The sequence below is a fragment of the Somniosus microcephalus genome, chromosome 2, assembly GCF_052327205.1.
Source record: "Somniosus microcephalus isolate GS21.2 chromosome 2, FLI_Smic_1.0, whole genome shotgun sequence".
NCBI lineage: Eukaryota > Metazoa > Chordata > Chondrichthyes > Squaliformes > Somniosidae > Somniosus > Somniosus microcephalus.
This window is the reverse complement of record NC_140988.1, coordinates 40,836,570-40,857,443: the sequence shown is the minus strand read 5'-3', so window position 1 is coordinate 40,857,443 and position 20,874 is coordinate 40,836,570. Positions and strand designations below refer to the sequence as shown.

General features: G+C 44.1%; 1 protein-coding gene across 2 annotated transcripts in view; it reads left to right on the top strand.

Moving 5' to 3' along the window:
- The window catches only part of ugl (ureidoglycolate lyase), a 74,841-nt gene that overhangs the window by 7,616 nt on the left and 46,351 nt on the right, over positions 1–20,874 (top strand). For both annotated transcript variants that reach the window (XM_086008590.1, XM_086008581.1), the window contains exons 2-3: positions 9,971–10,168; positions 10,846–10,974. In XM_086008590.1, coding sequence (XP_085864716.1) covers positions 10,142–10,168; positions 10,846–10,974 — 156 coding nt within the window. In that variant the 5' untranslated portion in view covers positions 9,971–10,141. The remainder of the gene's footprint in view (positions 1–9,970; positions 10,169–10,845; positions 10,975–20,874) is intronic.

Sequence of the window (20,874 nt, the reverse complement as noted above, 5' to 3'; positions counted from 1 at the left end):
ATGTAATATCTCCAAGTTTGCAGACGACACAAAGCTGGGTGGGCGTGTGTGCTGCGAGGAGGATACTGAGAAACTCCAGGATGATTTGGACAGGTTGGGTGATTGGGCAGAAGCGTGGAAGATGCAATATAATGTGGATAAATGTGAGGTTATCCACTTTGGTGTCAAAAACAGAAAGGCAGACTATTATCTGAATGGCAATAGATTGGGAGAAGGGGAAGTGCAACGAGACCTGGGTGTCCTTGTGCACCAGTCGCTGAAGGTAAGCATGCAGGTGCAGCAGGCGGTGAAGAAGGCAAATGGTATGTTGGCCTTCATAGCGAAAGGGTTTGTGTACAGGAGCAAGGATGTCCTGCTGCAGTTGTACAGGGCCTTGCTGAGACCACACCTTGAGTACTGTGTGCAGTTTTGGTCGCCTTATCTGAGGATGGATGTTCTTGCCATGGAAGGAGTTCAGCAAAGATTCACAAGGCTGATCCCTGGGATGGCAGGAATGACGTATGAGGCGAGATTGGGTCGATTGGGCTTATACTCACTGGAGTTTAGAAGAATGAGAGGGGATCTCATCGAAACTTATAAAATTCTGACAGGTCTGGACAAACTAGATGCAGGTAGAATGTTCCCGATGGTCGGAGAGTCCAGAACCAGGGGTCATAGTCTAAGGATAAGGGGTAAGCCATTTAGGACAGAGATGAGGAAGAATTTCTTCACCCAGAGAGTGGTGAACCTGTGGAATTCTCTACCACAGAAGGTGGTTGAGGCCAAGGCCTAGAAATTGGGTTGGGGTGCCAAAGTGGTGCAAAAGTCGCCTGAGGGCAGGATTTAGCGCAGCGATCGGAGTAATACTGATCGCCAGAAATTCGGTTTCAGTACCCCTCGAGGGATACGGCTCGAGGCGCTCCGCGTCCCTCTTAGGGTACTGAAACTGATTATCGCAGCGCAACGTGCCGCAGCGCCACACGCTGCGGTACTGCAGGCCTTCCTCCCACTGTTAAGGGGGAGGTGCCTGCAACAGCGCGATCCCCGCTCGCGAGTGCCGGCAAATGAACCCAGCACCAAGGAGAAGTGCCGGGCTCTCGGGAAACAGCCGGCAATGCCGCGGGGGGTTAGGAGGCCGGGGACGGAGGTGCTGGCAGGCGGCCGCCGAAAAAGCGGATGCCCCGCCCCTCTACCTTAACTTGCGCCGCTGCCGGCACAGTAAGGCCCCGTGAACCGGGCGCGGGTAGCGAACGGCGCAACTGTGGCGTTCGCTACCAAATATCGCGAACAGGGCACGAATGGGGCGCTGCGCACACCGATGATGTCATCGGTGGCGGCACAGCGCAACAGGCTAACGCCACCATTAGCGCCCCTCCTGAATATCGTGGGAGGCGCAGCCAGTGGCGCTACAGCCACTGCCTGCCTCTTTAGGCACTAACAGGTGGCGCTACTCACCCAATTTCTCCCCTCATGTCTTTAAATATATTCAAGAAGGAGTTAGATATATTTCTTGGAGCTAAAGGTATCAAGGGATATGGGGAGAAGGCAGGTACGGGGTACTGAGTTTGGATGATCAGCCATGATCTCATCAAATGGCGGAGCAGGCTCGAGGGGCTGAATGGCCTACTCCTGCTCCTATCTTCTATGTTTCTATGTTTAACAGGAAAGCTACAGTTCTTGAAGTAGGACCAAGGTCATACACTGTTAGAACTGAGGAAGGACCGATTCTCAGGAGGAACCGCCGTTCCCTCCTGAAAACACAAGAAACTATCCAAGAGCAAATCGATGACAATGCCGCAACTGAATCTTGTCACTCACCACCAGAACAATCTAACACAAACACACATACAGGCTCTCATGAAAACACATCAGACTTACCTGTGCTGAGAAGATCCACATGTGAAGTAAAAAAGCCTGATAGACTTAATCTTTGAGTACAAAGAAAACCATAATAAAAGAATGAAAAGCTTAGAGTTCATAAAGTAAAGCTTTGAAAATGTGTTGACTGTTGTGAAGATGTTTATGTCGTTATGATTGATTGATACTGATTTTGTTTAACCTCTAAGGAAGGGGGATGTAATGATCAGTAACATGTCATTCTAGAATGGTACACTAGGTGGAGCTGTATGTTTAGTAGTGGGCTACTCACAAGGCAGTAGTCAAGATGGATGCCTGTACACTAGTCCACATGGCTGAATAAATGACTAGCTCAAGCTAGCTGTTCATAATGAAAACGTCTATTTATTTATGAACATAACAGACGGGGCCCTGGTCTCATCTGAATGACGACACCTCCGACAGTGCAGCACTCCCTTAGCACTGCACTGGAGCGTCAGTCTAGATTTTGTGCTCAAGTCTCTGGAGTGGGACTTGAACCCACAACATAGAAGTGTGTTTTAACGAAAACACCTCTATGTCTTCAAGCTAATATGAAATTAGCTTACTGAAGCTAACCAATTAAACAGCTTTAATTTGAGTTGATTCTGAACTAAATTAAGTCACAGGAAGGGTCTCTTTTATTGCTTGCCCATGTTTAGATTTTATGGTATGCGCCCGGGTGATCATGCAGTTTGGCAACACAATGTCCACTGGTTTGCTCGAAGCCTTCCACAACCAATTAGCATGGTAGGACATGGGTTACTTTATTGATCCAAAATTAAGAATTGTTATTTAAAACGTTTTTCATTTGGATGGGATTTCTGATATTTATTAGTGGTGCCATCCTTTCTGTAGGGTACTTCAAGCTGACCAACACATACTCACTTCTTAGCAGCTTGAAAACTACAATATATTCTTGGCACATGATAGGCTGAGGGGAGACCTTATTGGGGTGTATAAAATTATGAGGGGCCTAGATAGAGTGAATAGGAAGGAGGAGTCAACAACCGGGAGCATAGATTTAAAGTAATTGGTAGGAGGTTTAGAGGGGATTTGAGGGGAAATTTCTTCGCCCAGAGGGTGGTGGGCATCTGGAACTCACTGCCTGAATGGGTGGTAGAGGCAGAAACCCTCACCACATTTAAAAAGTGCTTGGATATGCACTTGAAGTGCCGTAACCTACAGGACTACGGACCAAGAGCTGGAAAGTGGATTTAGGCTGAATAGCTCTTTATCGGCTGGCGCAGACACGATGAACGGAAATGGCCTTCCGTGCTGTAAATTTTTATGATTCAGTGATGGCTGATTTTGTAACCTGGGGCAAAAACAAAAGAGAACTTCTTTGTTCCTTCGTAGAGCCCATGGCTTTGCTTTAAAATACCTCTCGATGGTGTGTCTTTGCAGTAACTGTACTCCACAACCACGAGTCAGTCCTACTAATACACCAGGCTGTTTTCATTAGTTGCAAATTGGTTTCTGCACCCCCTAATCGTCTTTCTTGCTGGTAAGCAATACTGTAATATGTGCAGCAGTTAAATTTTTGTGTTCTTTCTTTAATTTCTTTTGCAGGTTAGGATTCTGAAGTTTTCCCCAGGCCTCAAGCTCCCCATCTTTCTTTCTCCAGCTCCAAACTTCCAGCCCCTGATGTTCAGGCTTCCAAGTCCCAACCATGCTCCCCACTCCAGGCTCCAGCTCCCAACCTTTCTTCCTCACTGAGTTCTGCAGCTCTCAACTTTTCTTCCTTCAAACTCCTGACCTTTTTCCCCCCACAGGCTTCCAGCTTCTTCATTCTTCAACACTTGATATTTCTCCTCTCCCCGGGCCTCCAGCGTCATTTCAATTCTTTTCTGCAGTTCAGGGTCTTGAACTCTCTCCCAGGGCTCCAGCTCCCAATATTCCCCACCAGGCTTGCAGTTCCTGACATTTCCCTTCCTACCCGAGGCGGCTGCCAACTTTTGTGCTCAGACTGCCTGCTCCCAACCTGTCCCAAGCTCCTCCTCAACTGTGTTCCTTAATTACTTGCCTATCCTGAGTCCTCAAGGAATCTTTCCTCAGCTCAGCCGGCCTCCCATGAACTCTTTAACTGCCTGCTCGCTCTGAGTTACTGGTGTGCTCCTTATCTGCTTATCTTCTGTGATACCCTCTGTGATCCTTACTCATCTGTCTTAAGACCCTCTGTGCTCCTTACTTACTTGCCTATGCTGAATCCCCATCCAGCCTCTTCTACTGACAGTCCTCTCCTGCTGGCTCTCTTGATACCACTGCTCCTGTTCCCATAACATGGAGAACCAGAAGCTACACCATTCCTGCTGGTGGTGTCTGGCCTTTCGTGTCTGGTTATTGGCAGTGTTGATGGCAGGTTTCTGTTTGTAGCTGGCTGCTGCTGCTGGTGGTGGCAGGCTAGCTGGCCTTCCTTGCCTGTATGGCTCAGCAGCTCACGGAATACGCTCACTGACCGATCAAGGAACTTCTTTTAAATGTTTTAATTGTAGCAATATACACGTAATGTTAACTATTTAACATAATATAATTAAGTTCAATATAAAAATTGAAAAGAGGAGGAAGTAATCAAAGATGAATGTACTTCACTGGGGGGAAAAAAGCCAGTTTCAATGAGATAAAAGCCCAGATCAACTGGAAAGAAAAATTGTCAAATTAGACAGTGTAAAATTGGAAACATTTAAGCAGCAGATGATTAGGTTGCAGAGAAGACATATTCCCACAAGAAAAAGTGATGCAGTGAATGCTGAAGTTCCGTGGATGAGTAGAGATTTTTTTTAAAAAGCAGATGACAAATCTGAGGCTAATAATACAAAAGAAAATCAAATGGGAATATTAGAAAATAAAAAGAGGAAGCCTATACAATTAGAAAGGCTAAGAGGAGTTATGAAGAAAGACTGGCAGATAACGTTAAGGGAAACAGTCATGGATTTTGTAAAACATAGAAACATAGAAGATAGGAGCAGGAGTAGGCCATTTGGCCCCTCGAGCCTGCTCCGCCATTCGATGAGATCATGGCTGATCATCCAAATTCAGTACCCTGTCCCTGCTTTCTCCCCATACCCTTTAGCCTTAAGAAATACATCCACCTCCTTCTTGAATATATTTAATGTATTGGCCTCTACTGCCTTCTGTGGTAGAGAATTCCACAGGTTCACCAGTCTCTGGGTGAAGAAATTCCTCCTCATTTCTGTCCTAAATGGCCTACCCCTTATCCTTAGACTGTGACCCCTGGTTCTGGACTCCCCAACCATCGGGAACATCCTTCCTGCATCTAGTCTGTCCAGTCCTGTCAGAATTTTATAAGTTTCAGTGAGATCCATTCTTCTAAACTCCAGCAAGTACAAGCCCAATCGTCCCAATCTCTCCTCATACGTCATTCCTGACATCCCAGGTATCAGCCTGGTGAATCTTCGCTGAACTCCTTCCATGGCCAGAACATCCTTCCTCAGATAAGGCGACCAAAACTGCACACAATACTCAAGATGTGGTCTCACCAAGGCCCTGTACAACTGCAGCAAGACATCCTTGTTCCTGTACTCAAACCCTCTCGCTACAAAGGCCAACATACCATTTGCCTTCTTAACCGCCTGCTGCACCTGCATGCTTACCTTCAACGACTGGTGCACAAGGACGCCCAGGTCTCGTTGCACTTCCCTTTCTCCCAATCTATTGCCATTCAGATAAAAATCTGCCTTCCTGTTTTTGCCACCAAAGTGGATAACCTCGCATTTATCCACGTTATATTGCATCTGCCATGCTTTTGCCCAATCACTCAACCTGTCCAAATCATCCTGGAGTTTCTCGGCATCCTCCTCACAGCACACATGCCCACCCAGCTTTGTGTCGTCTGCAAACTTGGAGATATTACATCTAGTTCCCTCGTCTAGATCATTTATATATATTGTGAATAGCTGGGGTCCTAGCACCAATCCCTGCAGTACCCCACTAGTCAATGCCTGCCACTCGGAGAAAAACCCGTTTATTTCAACTCTTTGCTTCCTGTCTGCCAACCAGTTCTCTATCCAAGTCAATACCTTGCCCCCAATCCCATGTGCCTTAACTTTACACGCTAATCTCTTATGCGGGACCTTATCAAAAGCCTTCTGAAAGTCCAAATACACCACATCCACTGGTTCTCCCTTATCTATTTTACCAGTTGCACCCTCAAAATTCCAGTAGATTAGTAACCAATTAAAAAGTAAAAGAACAGTTAAAGAAAGGACCTAATCTAAGGAGCTCACAGGCTGCCTCTTGGACACCTCTACACTAGTGTACTTCATTGGCCAGGCCATTTATAACTTCCCACTGCAACCTTTGTTGAGATCAGTTTGCTCAGCACAGAACAGGAATCAAAACTGGGACCTTTCTGATCTCTGTAGCATCGTACCACATGGGAAGAAACTTGCATTCTCCACAGACACGCAGGCTTGATTCAACGATTGCCAGCCTCAGTAATCCTACTGTGTGCATAATAGAGAGTGAGGGTTGCCCCACAGTGTGAGGAAAGATCAGAGGAGAGTCATGTTATTGCTAGAGGGTGGCTCAGGCTGCACTGGGGAGGTCGGGGAGAAAATTGCTCACCCACCCTGGGGATAAAGGAGTTGGGAGCACTGTGGAGAGAATAGATCGATTTGATTGCGTCAGTCTCGGGGCTAGAGTGGAGGAAACCGTTCGGGTTCCTGTCCTTGATTGTTATTCAGTGACCTCTCTGAAAAGTGCACGTGTGTGAATGTTGAATGTTCAGGCTCCATTAATGAAAAGCCTGTCGAGGCTCCAGGGTAGATTTTTGTCTTGCTACCTAGACATAAAGTATCGTCTGGGAGGAGTGCAGAGGGGAAAATTAAATAGAACAAAATCTGCGTGAGCTCTATTATAATTTACATAGGAGCACATAGAAATTACAAATAAGAAACAGGCCATTTGGCCCAACCAGACTATGTTGGTGTTTTGCATTCACATGTGCAGTAGTCCAATTCCCATGTGTGTGTCTGTTTCCATAACCTTTTACTTCCCTTTCCTTCAGCCACATTTAACATATTCTTAAATGTTGATGTGGTCTCTCCATCAATTACTAACTACAATCGTGCAATCCACAGCCTCGAAAACCCTCCATGATTAAAAATAAGTTTGTCCTATTCTGTCATAAATCTCTTGCATTTAATCATATATCTATGTTGCCTTGATCTAGACTCATCAACAATTGGAAGCAGTCTGTTTCTATCTACCCTGTATCATCCCAACATAACTTTAAATCCCTCTGTCAAATCATGCTTCCACTGTTCTAACAAAACAGCCCCAATTTTTCAAGCCTTCATTTATATTTGTATTTCCTCATAACAGGCAGCACCCGATTGAGTCTGTGCTGTACCTTCTCTTGCCTCAACGTCCTTCCTATAGTTTAGAGCCCAAAACTGTACACAGTATTCCAACTATTGTCTTACTAAGATTTGATAGAGATTCACCATTACATCTGGACTTTTATATTCAATAAGGGGAAGCTAGATAAGCACCTAAGGGAGAAAGGAATAGAAGGATATGCTGATAGGATTAGATGAAGAGGGGTGGGAGGAGGCAGAGACCAGTTGAGCCAAATGGCCTGTTTCTGTGTTGTAGATTCTATGGGGGTGATTTTCATTCAGAAGTCGGGAAGGAGGCGGGACTACAACTTTCGGGGTTGTAGTCCCGCCTCCATCGAGATGCGGCCAATCCACGCGATTTTAACTTGATTGACCTTGTTGAGCCCGCCCAGCAGGCTCAGCAGGCCAATTAAGGGCCACCCGGCAACAGGTGACGTCACAGACTGAAATTTCATCTGTCAAGACGTTTTGACAGATGAAATATCAGTGTTTCACAGCTGTTTGAAGCTGTCAAACACTGACAGTCTTCTAACCTGAGTCCTTCTACACAGACTCAGTTAGAAATCTCACCGGCACAGAAAGCTGCAGGCTGTCACTTTTGACAGATCGCAGCCATTCTGCTTTCGGTTAGATGATGGACTCCCGAAACCTAGAGGAAGGAAGGCTGTAAAGGTAAGTACAGGTCATTTAAACTTCTTGACACACCAAACACACTTACCTTTGCACTCATGCACCCATCACTCACCTGAACACTGACATCTCGACCCCTCCAAGTCCTTCGGCCTGACGACTCTAACTTGGCGTGGTTTGGAGCCGTCGGGAATCCCACACTTCAAGCTTTAAAATAGGGATTAGGCTAAAAACTGCCTGTTAACTACCAGTTAATTGGCACTAATCTCTTCCTGCCTCGGGTAGGCGGGTCCCAGTGCGGGGCGGGTACCCGCCTCCTTTGAAACTTACATGGAGGCGGGTTGGGGGAGGGATGGTGTCAGGACCCCCGAATTCGGGACTTTAGCCCCCCACATGCCTCCAATCCCGACTCCACGGGTCAATGAAAATCGACCCCTATGTACCTCTTTCCTTGAAACCCAGTATTCCATGAGCTTTTTTTAATGGCCTTATCCACTTAAGGTGGTGCTTTCAATGTCTCGTGAACTTGAACTCCAAGCCCCTCTGTATTTTCACATCACCCAACCTCCCCATACAAAGTATAATTTTACTTTTACTTTTTCACCAAAATGTACCACCTCACATTTGCTGATACTGAATTCCATCTGCCACTTTTTTGTCAATTCCCTCTCTTTAGTTCTCTTTCTGTACTTGATTTGACTCTAATTCACCCACTCTATTTCACCCTCCTTCTGCGTCATTCCCCTGTTTCTTTCTCAATCTTTAAATCTCATTGGTTAAGGAGATACGCTGTTGCTCCCGCCGTCCCAGATGCCCCATTGCCCTTGCCACGCCATTATCAGCAGGCACTTCCAGCAAGTTCCAGTGCAAAAAAAATTTGAGCTGAAGAGTGCAAGGAAAAGTCTAACAATGGCGTACACCACAAGATGCCCCACTCCAGCAACATAGAAACATAGAAAAATAGGAGCAGGAGTAGGCCATTCGACCCTTCGAGCCTGCTCCGCCATTCAATATGATCATGGCTGATCCTCTATCTCAATACCATATTCCCGCTCTCTCCCCATACCCCTTGATGCCTTTTGTGTCTATAAATCTATCTACCTCCTTAAATATATTCAGTGACTTGGCCTCCACAGCCATCTGTGGTAGAGAATTCCACAGGTTCACCACTCTCTGAGTGAAGAAATTTCTCCTCATCTCAGTCCTAAATGTCTTGCCCTGTATCCTGAGACTGTGACCCCTTGTTCTAGACCCCCCAGCCAGGGGAAACATCCTCCCTGCATCCAGTCTGTCTGGCCCTGTCAGAATTTTATACATTCAATGAGATCCCCTCTCATTCTTCTAAACTCTAGTGAATACAGGCCTAGTCAACCCAATCTCTCCTCATAAGACAGTCCTGCCATCCCAGGAATCAGTCTGGTGAACTGCACTCCCTCTATGGCAAGTATATCCTTTCTTAGGTAAGGCGACCAAAACTGCACACAGTGCTCCAGGTGTGGTCTCACTAAGGCCCTGTATAACTGTAGTAAGACATCCTTGCTCCTGTACTCAAATCCTCTTGCAATGAAGGCCAACATACCATTTGCCTTCCTAACTGCTTGCTGCACCTGCATGTTTGCTTTCAATGACTGGTGTACAAGGACACCCAGGTCCCTCTGTACATCAACATTTCCCAATCTATCACCATTTAAATAATACTCTGCCTTTCTGTTTTTCCTACCGAACTGGATAACTTCACATTTATCCATGTTATACTGCATCTGCCATGTATTTGCCTACTCACTCAACTTGTCTAATTCGCCTTGAAGCCTCTTTCCATTCTCCTCACAACCCCACCTAGTTTTGTGTCATCAGCAAACTTGGAAATATCTAGCCCGTCGTTGTTATGTGGGCAAACCAGCACCCATAGCACTGTATCCCAGCTATGTTACTGCATTGAGGAGAGGATCAAAAGAAAAATGCAGAAAATTGGCATGATTTCTTTTTTAATTAAATAACAAAGTGCATTGCTACCAATCCATGTCTATCAAAAATCTATCAGTAAATATAATTTCATTAAAAATACTAATGAGTTAACATATCTATAATGTGAATATTATTTAAATTCACAACAATTTCTTCAGTTTTGTTTTTAGCTGAATTGTCATTGGCTGAAAATAAATTCTGGTGGGATGATACTGAACGGAGATTGAAGGTCATTGAACTCAGTTTGTGAAACGTAGCAGATCAAACACAGAAAGCAAACCCTCGATCAGCAAAAGCCAACTTCTTCCGACGAGAAAACTGCAGTGAATATGGCAGCAACATTGCAACAAATTACCGTAAGTATGAAAAGCAGTTAGTTTTAACAGATTCAATTGAGTGGAGTCACAAGGTATGTAGAGTTGCTGGGTTGCAGTCATTAATTAAGACAAACAGACGTTATCTATTTGTGAGGCTGCTATTTCTGATGGTGATGGATCTCTTGGACCTTGTGCAATAGGAGCGACACACTAGTAAAGGTTAGACTTTATACTTTTATATAATGCACTATAAATGGTAACATAATTCTTTGGCATCTGTCATATTCTAAAGTGATTACCATCACCTATGAGTCCCTATCACTGCTAGTAAATTATTTTTGTTTTAACTGGAGATAAGTTTTAAAAGTAGTTCTGATCCAAACTGGAACTTTAATTCTATCTTGAGGTTTAATTTTATTTATTTAAACTAACCATGCAGTCAGGAGGAGGATCAGCTCCATCGATCTTAAGGACAAACCATTTAGTAACTTAATTTATAGATGGGAATTATTGGATTGCGAGTTGTTGTTTTAAAATTGCTTTTAAATAATAACCTTTCTAGTGATACTGTTATACTTTTTTTTTTAAAACACAACAAATTAACAATTCTTATGCAATGAAAAGTATTGCTGTATTAGAAAAAAAATTGTTTTACACCCCTGTGTAGTTTGTTGGAAATTTCTTGCACTAAGCTGTGCACACCTGTTCTATTGCAGACAGTAACTGGAGTGGAGCTTGAGCCACCTCCTCCAACTCTGACAGAAGAATTCCAAACCCTTTTGACACCAGAAGCGATCCAGTTCCTCGCAGAATTGGTCTCTACTTTTGATGCGGATGTTGATGAGGTATGTTTATCTTGTGGGGGTGGGGGTGGAGGGGAACGGTGTAGATGCTTCAAATCATTGTCTTTGCATATTTAATAAATACCTTCACTTAGATTTTTTTGCTGCCAAATTAAGTTTTATTTCCTCAATAATAGTGATTTAACATCAACACTTTATCATATACAGCAGTTTTTAGCACCAAACATACTGTTCTTAATTTCTGTAGAAGAATGCATAAAGGAGCTATCATCCTCTCCCTACCCTTAGTCCTTTTAAATAACTAATAAGTCAGTTTTATTCTTTGTACCTTGTTTTAAAATCTTCTACTAAGTCATTTTTGTTATAGATAGGATAGGTGGACACTAGTCAATGAATTTTAAGTACATGCGTACTGTATTTGAAACATTATGATGTAACGGTAGTGTAGTCTGAAAATCCTAAATATAAAAGGTAATATTTTCACAATTATATATTAACCAGTCTGTCAACAAGATGGAACATAATAGCTATTGATTAATAGATTAACTCAGCTGGAATGTTGCTGCAGTGCTCAACAGCTTTCATTTATTCCTATGAATGGAAATTATTTTTTCATTTTGCATTAGTGCATCGTGAGAATTCAGTAACTATTCAGGATAACTGATAACAAGAGTTGAACATGTTATTATAGGAGAGGAATTGATGAGTTTATGTGCTGGTATGCTACAAGCTCCAGGTGTGGGGGATAGGGATGGGATGGAAGGCAAACCAGATACTGTGTGTATTTGGCCTATTTCCATGGCTGGTTTTAACATGAGTATCTTGGAAGATCTATGGGGTTGTGGGTTATATTACATATTTGTCAATCTTCCTTAGTATTGCACATGGATGTGTCAGCTGTGGCTCAGTGGGTAGTGTACAGATAACTGTAGCTGTAGTAAAGACAGCTGCTTGACGGTAGCTGTAGTAAAGACAGCTGCTTGACGGCAGTCGGATAAATAGGAAGCCATCTTGGCCATGCGGCAGTACTACACGAGCTGACACTGACTCAAGACCTAATAAAGAGTACTCAACGATATCTACTCGTAAGCCTCTTAATACTACAATATAAGATAACATTACATGGTACCAGGATTTATAGAACGCACGATACGGGCATACCACAACAATGGAAGGGATAAGACCATCGACTAGCCTGCAACTTGAAGGAAATCTGGACGAAAATTGGCGTGAATTCAAACAACGCTTTCTTCTCTACCTCACAGCGATCGACGCCACGACTAGCTCTGGAACACGTAAGGTAGCTTTGTTGCTGGCTGGCTCGCAGGCAATCGAGCTGTATAATACATTTACGTTCGCAGCTGAAGGTGACAAAAATGATCTGGACAAGGTGATAGATTGGTTCGATAAATACTGCACACCTAAAAAGAATGAAACGTTCGAGAGATTTGTTTTTCGCTCCCGCGGGCAAAAGCAAGGAGAATCCTTTGATGTTTTTCTGACGGACTTAAAAACAAAAGCACAAACATGTAACTTTGGAGACTTGAAGGAATCGATGATACGCGATCAGGTCGTTTTCGGAATACTTGATAAGAAGGTGAGGGAGAGAATGCTTAGGGACAATGACTTAACTTTGGATGCTGCAGTAAAAATGTCATGCTAGTGAACTCTCAGCCATGCACACGCAAAAATTTGATGGGAGAACTACAGCCACGGGCGTGAGAGCGCTGGGACTGGACAACCTACCAGTGGATGTAGTACACAGAAGGGACACGAGGGCGCACAGAGTTCAGGACTATGACGCCATATGATTGCAGACGGTGCGGCAATAGACACGTGGCAAGACAGTGTCCGGCTTATGGGAAGAACTGCGCAAAATGTAAAGGCAGGAATCACTTTGCTAAAATGTGCTTTTGGGAAGAGAAAACCGAAGGTAAAAAGACAGTGCATGCTATTGAGACTGAAGACACGGAATCGGAGACTTTGTATGTTGGAATGGTGCAAAATGACTTAAAACAGGGTAAAGATATGGAAAAGGAAGTACGTTCCGTAGGACTAAAGACTGAAGTTTGGATAGCCCCCTTGCTGGTAAATGGCACCATTGTTCCCTTCAAGCTAGATACAGGTGCTAAGGCAAACCTCATAAGCTGGAGTAATGCACGGAATCTCAAAGTGAGACCAAAAATACTGAACAAGACAGTGGCTTTGAAGGCGTACAATGGACAAAGTATTGAAACAAAAGGAACGTGTCGGCTGAATGTTAAGGTAAAAAATCGCATTCACCCATTGACGTTTGTTATAGTGCCTGAAGGACATGAGTCACTGTTGGGGGATAAGGCATGTGTGGATTTGGGCTTGGTAAAACGAGTCTATACTATTAATGAACTGAACTGTGTGCAGAGTGCCCCCCAAGACAGTACAAATATAAAGCATGATGCTATAACACACAAGTACGCGGATGTATTTCAGGGTTTCAGAGCACTGCCCTTTACATACTCCATCAAACTGAGAGATGACGCACAACCTGTGATTCACGCACCCAGGAGAGTTCCGGTGGCCCTCCGTGAGAAACTGCGGAAAGAGCTAGACTGCATGGAGGGACTAGGTGTCATAAAGAAGACTGAGGAACCGACTGACTGGGTAAATTCCATGGTTTGCGTCAATTCAAAAAAGACTGATAAATTGCGTGTCTGCATGGATCCCAAGGACCTTAACGCTAATATAAAAAGAGAGCACTATCAAATCCCAAAGAGAGAGGAAATAGTCAGCGAAATGACAGGAGCAAAATTCTTCTCCAAGATGGACGCCTCGCATGGATTCTGGCAGCTGAAACTTGATGAAGAGAGTACTAAGCTGTGCACCTTTAACACCCCGTTTGGTCGATACTCTTACCTTCGGCATTAGCTCCGCCCCAGAAATCTTCCACAGAGCAATGGAGCAAATCATCGAGGGCCTGGATGGTGTGCGGGTGTACGTGGATGATCTGGTAGTATGGGGCTCCACTCAGGGAGAGCACGACACCAGACTGGAAAAAACACTTCAGAGGATACGGCAGTATGGACTCAAACTAAATAAAGACAAATGTCAGTTCAGCGTCAATGAAATCACATTCCTCGGGGACAAGATTTCTGCAGAAGGGATTCAGCCAGACAAGTCAAAGGTAAAGGCCATACATGACATGGAAAAACCGAAGGACAAGAAAGGGGTTCAGCGGGCCCTTGGCATGGTTAATTACGTAGGGAAATTCATTCCAAATCTGGCAGTGAAAACCGCTCACTTGAGAAAACTGCCGCACCAAGAGACAGAGTTCCAATGGGGACATGAACATGAGAATGAATGGAAGGGGCTGCTACACATTCTAGCAAGTGAACCCCTACTGAAGTTCTTCTGCCCTGAAAAGAGGACAAAAGTGTCCACAGATGCCTCTAAGGATGGATTAGGGGCTGTCCTTCTACAGGAAGATGAAGGAGAATGGCGACCAGTGGCATATGCGTCACGCTCCATGATGGCTATGGAGTGCCGGTATGCGCAAATAGAGAAGGAGTGCCTGGGCTTGGCATTTGGGTGTGAAAAATTTCATACCTACATCTATGGACTTCCCAAGGTTATCCTAGAAACTGACCATAAGCCACTGCTAGGGATCGCAAAAAAGAATCTGTGTGACATGTCATCACGGATACAGCGCCTAATGATGAGACTACAATGTTATGATTTTGAGCTCACATATGTGCCAGGGACACAAATGTTCATTGCAGATACACTATCCAGGGCTGCGCCTTACGCCACACAAAACAGTGAAACAGAAGAGGATGTAGACCTTATTGTGGATATGGTCTATGCAGCATTGCCCGCCTCACAGGAACAACTATCAAAGATAGCCACAGAGACATCAAAGGACCCTGTTCTGAGGAAAGTGATGAGAAATCTTCAAGAGGGTTGGAAGAAAGGGTCATGTAAACAATATCATCATATTCAGTCTGAGCTTTCTGTGGTCAATGGACTACTGCTTAAGTGTGACAGGATAGTAGTGCCCATCTCTATGCGACGAGAAATGCTTAACAGGATACATGAAGGGCACCTGGGTGTGGAAAAGTCAAAAAGGAGAGCACGTGAGGCACTCTACTGGCCAAACATGAACTCTGATATTGACCAGATGATCAGTGAGTGTGCTACATGTCAGGAGTGTTACTACAAGCAAACAAAAGAGCCCCTCATTACCACAGAGCTCCCATCACAACCTTGGTAAAGGTAGGAACTGATATTTTTCACTATGAAGGAAAAGACTATTTGTTAGTTATTGATTATTACTCTGATTATCCTGAGATTGCTCTCCTACCCAGCACCACATCAAGAGCTGTGATAACTCACCTGAAGTCAATCTTTTCCAGGCAGGGCATTCCTCTAACTCTGGTCTCTGATAATGGCTCTCTCTATGCCAGTCATGAGTTTCAGTCGTTTGCTACAGAGTATGAGTTTAAGCATGTAACCTCCAGCCTGCTCTACCCTCAAGCCAATGGAAAAGCGGAGAAGGGGGTGCAGATTGTGAAAAGACTATTAAAGAAAGCAGCACACAGCAACACTGACCCATATCTGGCCATGATGTCATACAGGGCAGCCCCGCTAGAAAGTGGCAAGTCTCCAGCTGAGCTCTTACTGGGTCGCAAAATCCGTACTCGACTTCCCAGGCATGTCACACCTGATCACAGAGATGAGGTATGGGCAGACAAGGCCCAGAAACTTCAGCGGAAACAAAAAACGCTCCATGACCGCACAGCCACTGCACTAGTGCCTCTACAGGAGAAGAATGTAGTTCGCATTGAAGGGTCTGGGTCATGGAATCAAAGAGCCACTGTTCTACAACAGGTTGCCCCCAGGTCATACAGTGTCATGTCAGAAAATGGCAATGTGTATCGCAGAAACAGGAGGCACCTACTGAAAACCACTGAAAACCACCGAGACCTATCAGCCGCAGGAGGACAGAGAGGATGAGCTGATGATGGAAATCCGACAGAGTGATGAGGGCAATGCCACAAAGTGATGAAGTACACAGGGGTGACAATGAGACAAGGGATCCGTGTAGTACAGACATGAACTTAATGGACACAACTGGGTTGGCCCAGCAAATACCCGTTCAGCTACGCAGGTCACAGCGCACCAGAAAGCCTGTCGTTAGACTCGACCTGTAGACAAGGGAAAGACTGTAAACAGCTAATGGACTTCTGGGTGTGGGTAGTGTTTATATGTACCGGCAGTTATTGCAAGGTATAGTTACACTGACAGTTTTTACATGTTGTTAATAGTAGTTACACTGACTGTTTTTATATGTTGTTAATATGTGTTCTATGTGTTACGTTATGGTGTTTACTGTTTATGGTGTGGAGATGCCGGAGTTGGACTGGGGTGAACAAATGTAAGAAGTCACACAACACCAGGTTATAGTCCAACAGCTTTATTTGAAATCACAAGCTTTCGGAGCGCTGCTCCTTCTTCAGGTGACCTTCACCTGAAGAAGGAGCAGCGCTCCGAAAGCTTGTGATTTCAAATAAAGCTGTTGGACTATAACCTGGTGTTGTGTGACTTCTTACATTTACTGTTTATGTCATCGTTGCGGGGGAAAGATGTACAGATAACTGTAGCTGTAGTAAAGACAGCTGCTTGACGGTAGCTGTAGTAAAGACAGCTGCTTGACGGTAGCTGTAGTAAAGACAGCTGCTTGATGGCAGTCGGATAAATAAGAAGCCATCTTGGCCATGCGGCAGTACTACACGAGTTGGCACTGACTCAAGACCTAATAAAGAGTACTCAACGATATCTACTCGTAAGCCTCTTAATACTATGATATAAGATAACATTACAGGTAGCACACTTGACTCTGAGTCAGAAGTTTGTGAGTTCAAGTCCCACTCCAGGGACTTGAGCACAAAAATCTAGGCTGACACTCCAGTGCAGTACTGAGGGTGCCGTCTTTCGGATGAGACGTTAAACCGAGGCCCCGTCTGCCCTCTCAGGTGGACGTAAAAGATCCCATGGCACTATTTCGAAGAAGAGCAGGGGAGTTATCCCCAGTGTCCTGGCCAATATTTATCCCTCAATCAACATAACAAAAACAGATTATCTGGTCATTATCACGTTGCTGTTTGAGGGAGCTTGCTGTGCTGCCACGTTTCCCACATTACAACAGTGACTACACTTCAAAAAGTACTTCATTGGCTGTAAAGCACTTTGAGACATCCAGTGGTCATGAAAGGCGCTATATAAATGTAAGTCTGTCTGTCTTTTCTTTTACAGATAGTTAAGACCAAGTATAGTCTTCAGATGAAATGCGATTAGATGGAGGGGTTAATTGGACCAGGGCATACAGACACAATAAAGCCATATATTTTGTTCTTTATTTTTATACGATAAATTTTTATGTTTACATTTGTTTTAGACATAACTGTTTTTACATAACTGCCTATGTAAACTTTTCAGGCTATAGTTACATCCCCTTGCTTGTGGTTACACTGCAGCAACCTCTGTTGGCAGGAGGTTGTAACTGCAGTGTGACAAGATTGCATTGGCAGTTTCCATTATAAAAGTAAACATACAAATTTCTAATGGAAAATCTTGGAAATGTATGGAGACGCAAAGTTTTATATATTACCAGTCAATCTCCCGTGACGTTGTACTTAGAGAGTCAAGACCAAGTTTTCAGATGAAACTGGGTTAGAGAGTGAAGAATAATTGGACCAGGACGTGCAGATGTAATTCAGTCCCCATTTTTAAGTCATAACATTCTGTCCTTATTTTTATGTAATACTTTGATTTTATATTATTATAAATGACCCATGATGTTGGTCATGGGAAGTTAGACAATGTATTGCTTGATAAGGAGGATTAGATGATATAATAGAGCTATATAGTGATCATATTAAAATGAATGTAAGTAAATGGAAATTGGATCAAATTGTGCATGGGAAAGATTTTATACTGAGGTGCAGTGCCCAAAACTGAACAAAGTACCCCAGATGAGGTCTGACCAAGGCCCTATACAACTGAAGCATAACTTCCACCCCTTAATATTCCAATCGCCTTCAGATAAAGGCCAACATTCATTAGCCTTTTTCATTAATTTTTGTACATGTCCACTAACTTTAGTGATTTGTATTCCTGGACACCCACATCCCTTTGCTCTTCCACAGTTCTTAGTCTCTTGCCTTTAAGAAAATATTCTGATTTGTCTTACTGGGTCCAAAGTGGATGACCTCACACTTCTCCATCTACGTCTCTTTGTAACATCCTGCTCTCATATACACAACTTAGTTTGTCTCCTAACTTAGTGCCATCTGCACACTTGGACATACAACTCTCTATTCCTTCATCCAAGTCATTGATATATGTGGTGAAAAGCTGAGGCCCGAGTACAGATCCCTGGGGAATGCAACTTGTCACATCCCATCAATCAGAGTACATTCCCTTTATCTTTACTTTCTGTCTCATACCTCCCAATCAATTACTATATAATTGTAGTGGCTTGAGAAAAAAGGGAAATCAGAATAAAAATAAAACGACGTGAAATATATAAATTGTACCGTATATATAGATTACATATATAAATATATTTTAGTGTGTATCTAAAAAAGTTAAATATTTTTCTAGGATATATATATAAACCTTTGAACATAATGAGCTTGATTTTGCCGGCGCTCAGAGGACGGGTTCTGAGGCGGATCAGCTGTCAAAATAGCAAAGATTGACCGGGTAGGAAACCAGCTGCCAACCCGCCTCCACGTGAGTCTCCCAGGTGTCGGGTCTGTCTGCGCAGAACTGACCCGACACCAAGCGGCGGGGGGGACAATTTAGATCATTAAATGGCTTGTTAAGAGCCAATTTAATGCTATTTTGAGCGTACCTTCGAATTTTAGGTGCTCCCCCATGGGTTACCCGCTGCTCGAGGAACACGCCAGCTCACCCTGGCGTGAGTTGAATCTGCTTTGATTTATCTGATTACCTGACAGCTGCAGAAGTGGTGTAAAGGATACCATGTTGCAGCCGTTCCGTTTCAGAGCTCAGAAACTGTTGGTTACTGCATCTGTAAGGCATATAGAGCTTTCTGTAGCTTGCAAATGTTTAGAGTCAACTCTATATCCAGTGGCACCTCATTGGAACAACCGCTCTCACCATTGATAGATTTGCTTCTGTCATCTCTCCGTCGCCTGCCATCTACTTCATCAGATTGGGTACGGTTTACACTCTCTCACCTTGGTCCTCAGAATCTGACCACGATCAGCCCCAACACCAGCAGCACCAACAACAGCACCAACCTTCTCCGCAATCACCTGATGCTGCACGGGACACGGCATCAGCACCCGACCACATTGCTGCTCGGGACACCAGGGATGGCCTCACCATGGCCAAATTTACTTCACTTGACGCTGTACACCCTGGCTGCCCACATGATGCGCCAGCTTGGCACCACCCCACACCTACACCATAAAGCATCCCTACAATGCCCAAGCCATTCCTTTCACACTCATCACCATTGCGGGGGGTACCGTTATGTCTCACCATTCATTGCAACTCACTAAGCCACTTCCGAATGTGCACACAAATCTGTCCAAGAATGCAAAGTGTTGAAAATAAACCGTGTAGCCAGTTTTGGAGCTGTCATTGACAGACCGCAACTTCGCCAAATCCTGAAGTTACAGTCAGTTTCAAAGGCGGTATGACGGTATATTCTGACAATTCGTCATCATACTGACTGCTAATTCAGGGCCTATGTAAACTTATCACCCTATATAAACTGGCCACTGAGTAACAACACCTGGACACTGGATTTCCACAATTCACTCAAAATGCTTTGATTTTTTTCCTTGGTAACTCAAATTTGAATGTCCAAAATAAGAGTTTAACCAAAGTTTAAAAAAAAAAAAAAAAAAATTTCAGAATCACATGATTAAATCTATCAATTGAATTCTCTCATGTCTTTTAACGCCTTCGTTAAAGTTTTTACTTGAAAGCCTCAGCCTCTCCGAGAAGCCTGGGCTTGGAGTTGATATTTTCGAAATGGTGAGCTGCGTTTGGATTGGCAGTCTGGATATGTACCGTGTACCTATTTTCCCAGGATGCATAAGTACTGTTCAGTTAGCAATATTGAGGAATATGAATACAAGGAAAAGAGTGAGTAGGTGACCTGGTTGCAGGCCTCTGCCGCTGGTGTTCTTGGGTTAGCAGTTAGGACGTATATGAGTGTACACAGCATTCAGGGTGACTAACCCTCTGACTTCCCCCTTGTAGGGTGAACAGGCGGCTTCATTCAATGTCCACACGGGCATAATTTATGCAGGGTTTGGTGGATAGCAGGAATTCTCCCTAACATAGGGCACCTCCAACTTTTCTTTCTCTACCACAAACTTTTTAATCATTTTGTCTGCCTTACTGTGTCTCGCTATTTTATTGATACTAATATAATCATTACTGCTCTGAACTTTTTTGTCTGTTGCTCCTGAGCTCTAAGTACACTTTCTTCCACTCTTTCTCCTCCCTGCATCCGTGGTGAAGTCCAGATTCGTCACGCCATTGCAGCTCAGTTGATTTAGTGAGTGAGTAGCTGAGACACAATTTCTACCTGAAAGTGTCATCATGTCCTCCACCCTGAACAGATATCTCCACCCCTCTCCCTGACATCAGTGATCTGGAGCTCTCTAAGTACTGTAAGTGTAAACCTGCATCCTACCACTCTATGGTTCAATATGCAGAAACATGAACAAACCACATCACCCTGCAATCAATCAAATGGCATGAATTTTTTAAAATATTAATTCATGGGATGTGAGCGTCGCTGGCAAAGCCAGCATTTATTGCCCATTCCTAGTTGCCCCAGAGAAGGTAGCGGTAAGCCGCCGCCTTGAACCGCTGCAGTCTGTGCAGGGAAGGTACTCTCACAGTGCTGTTAGGGAGGGA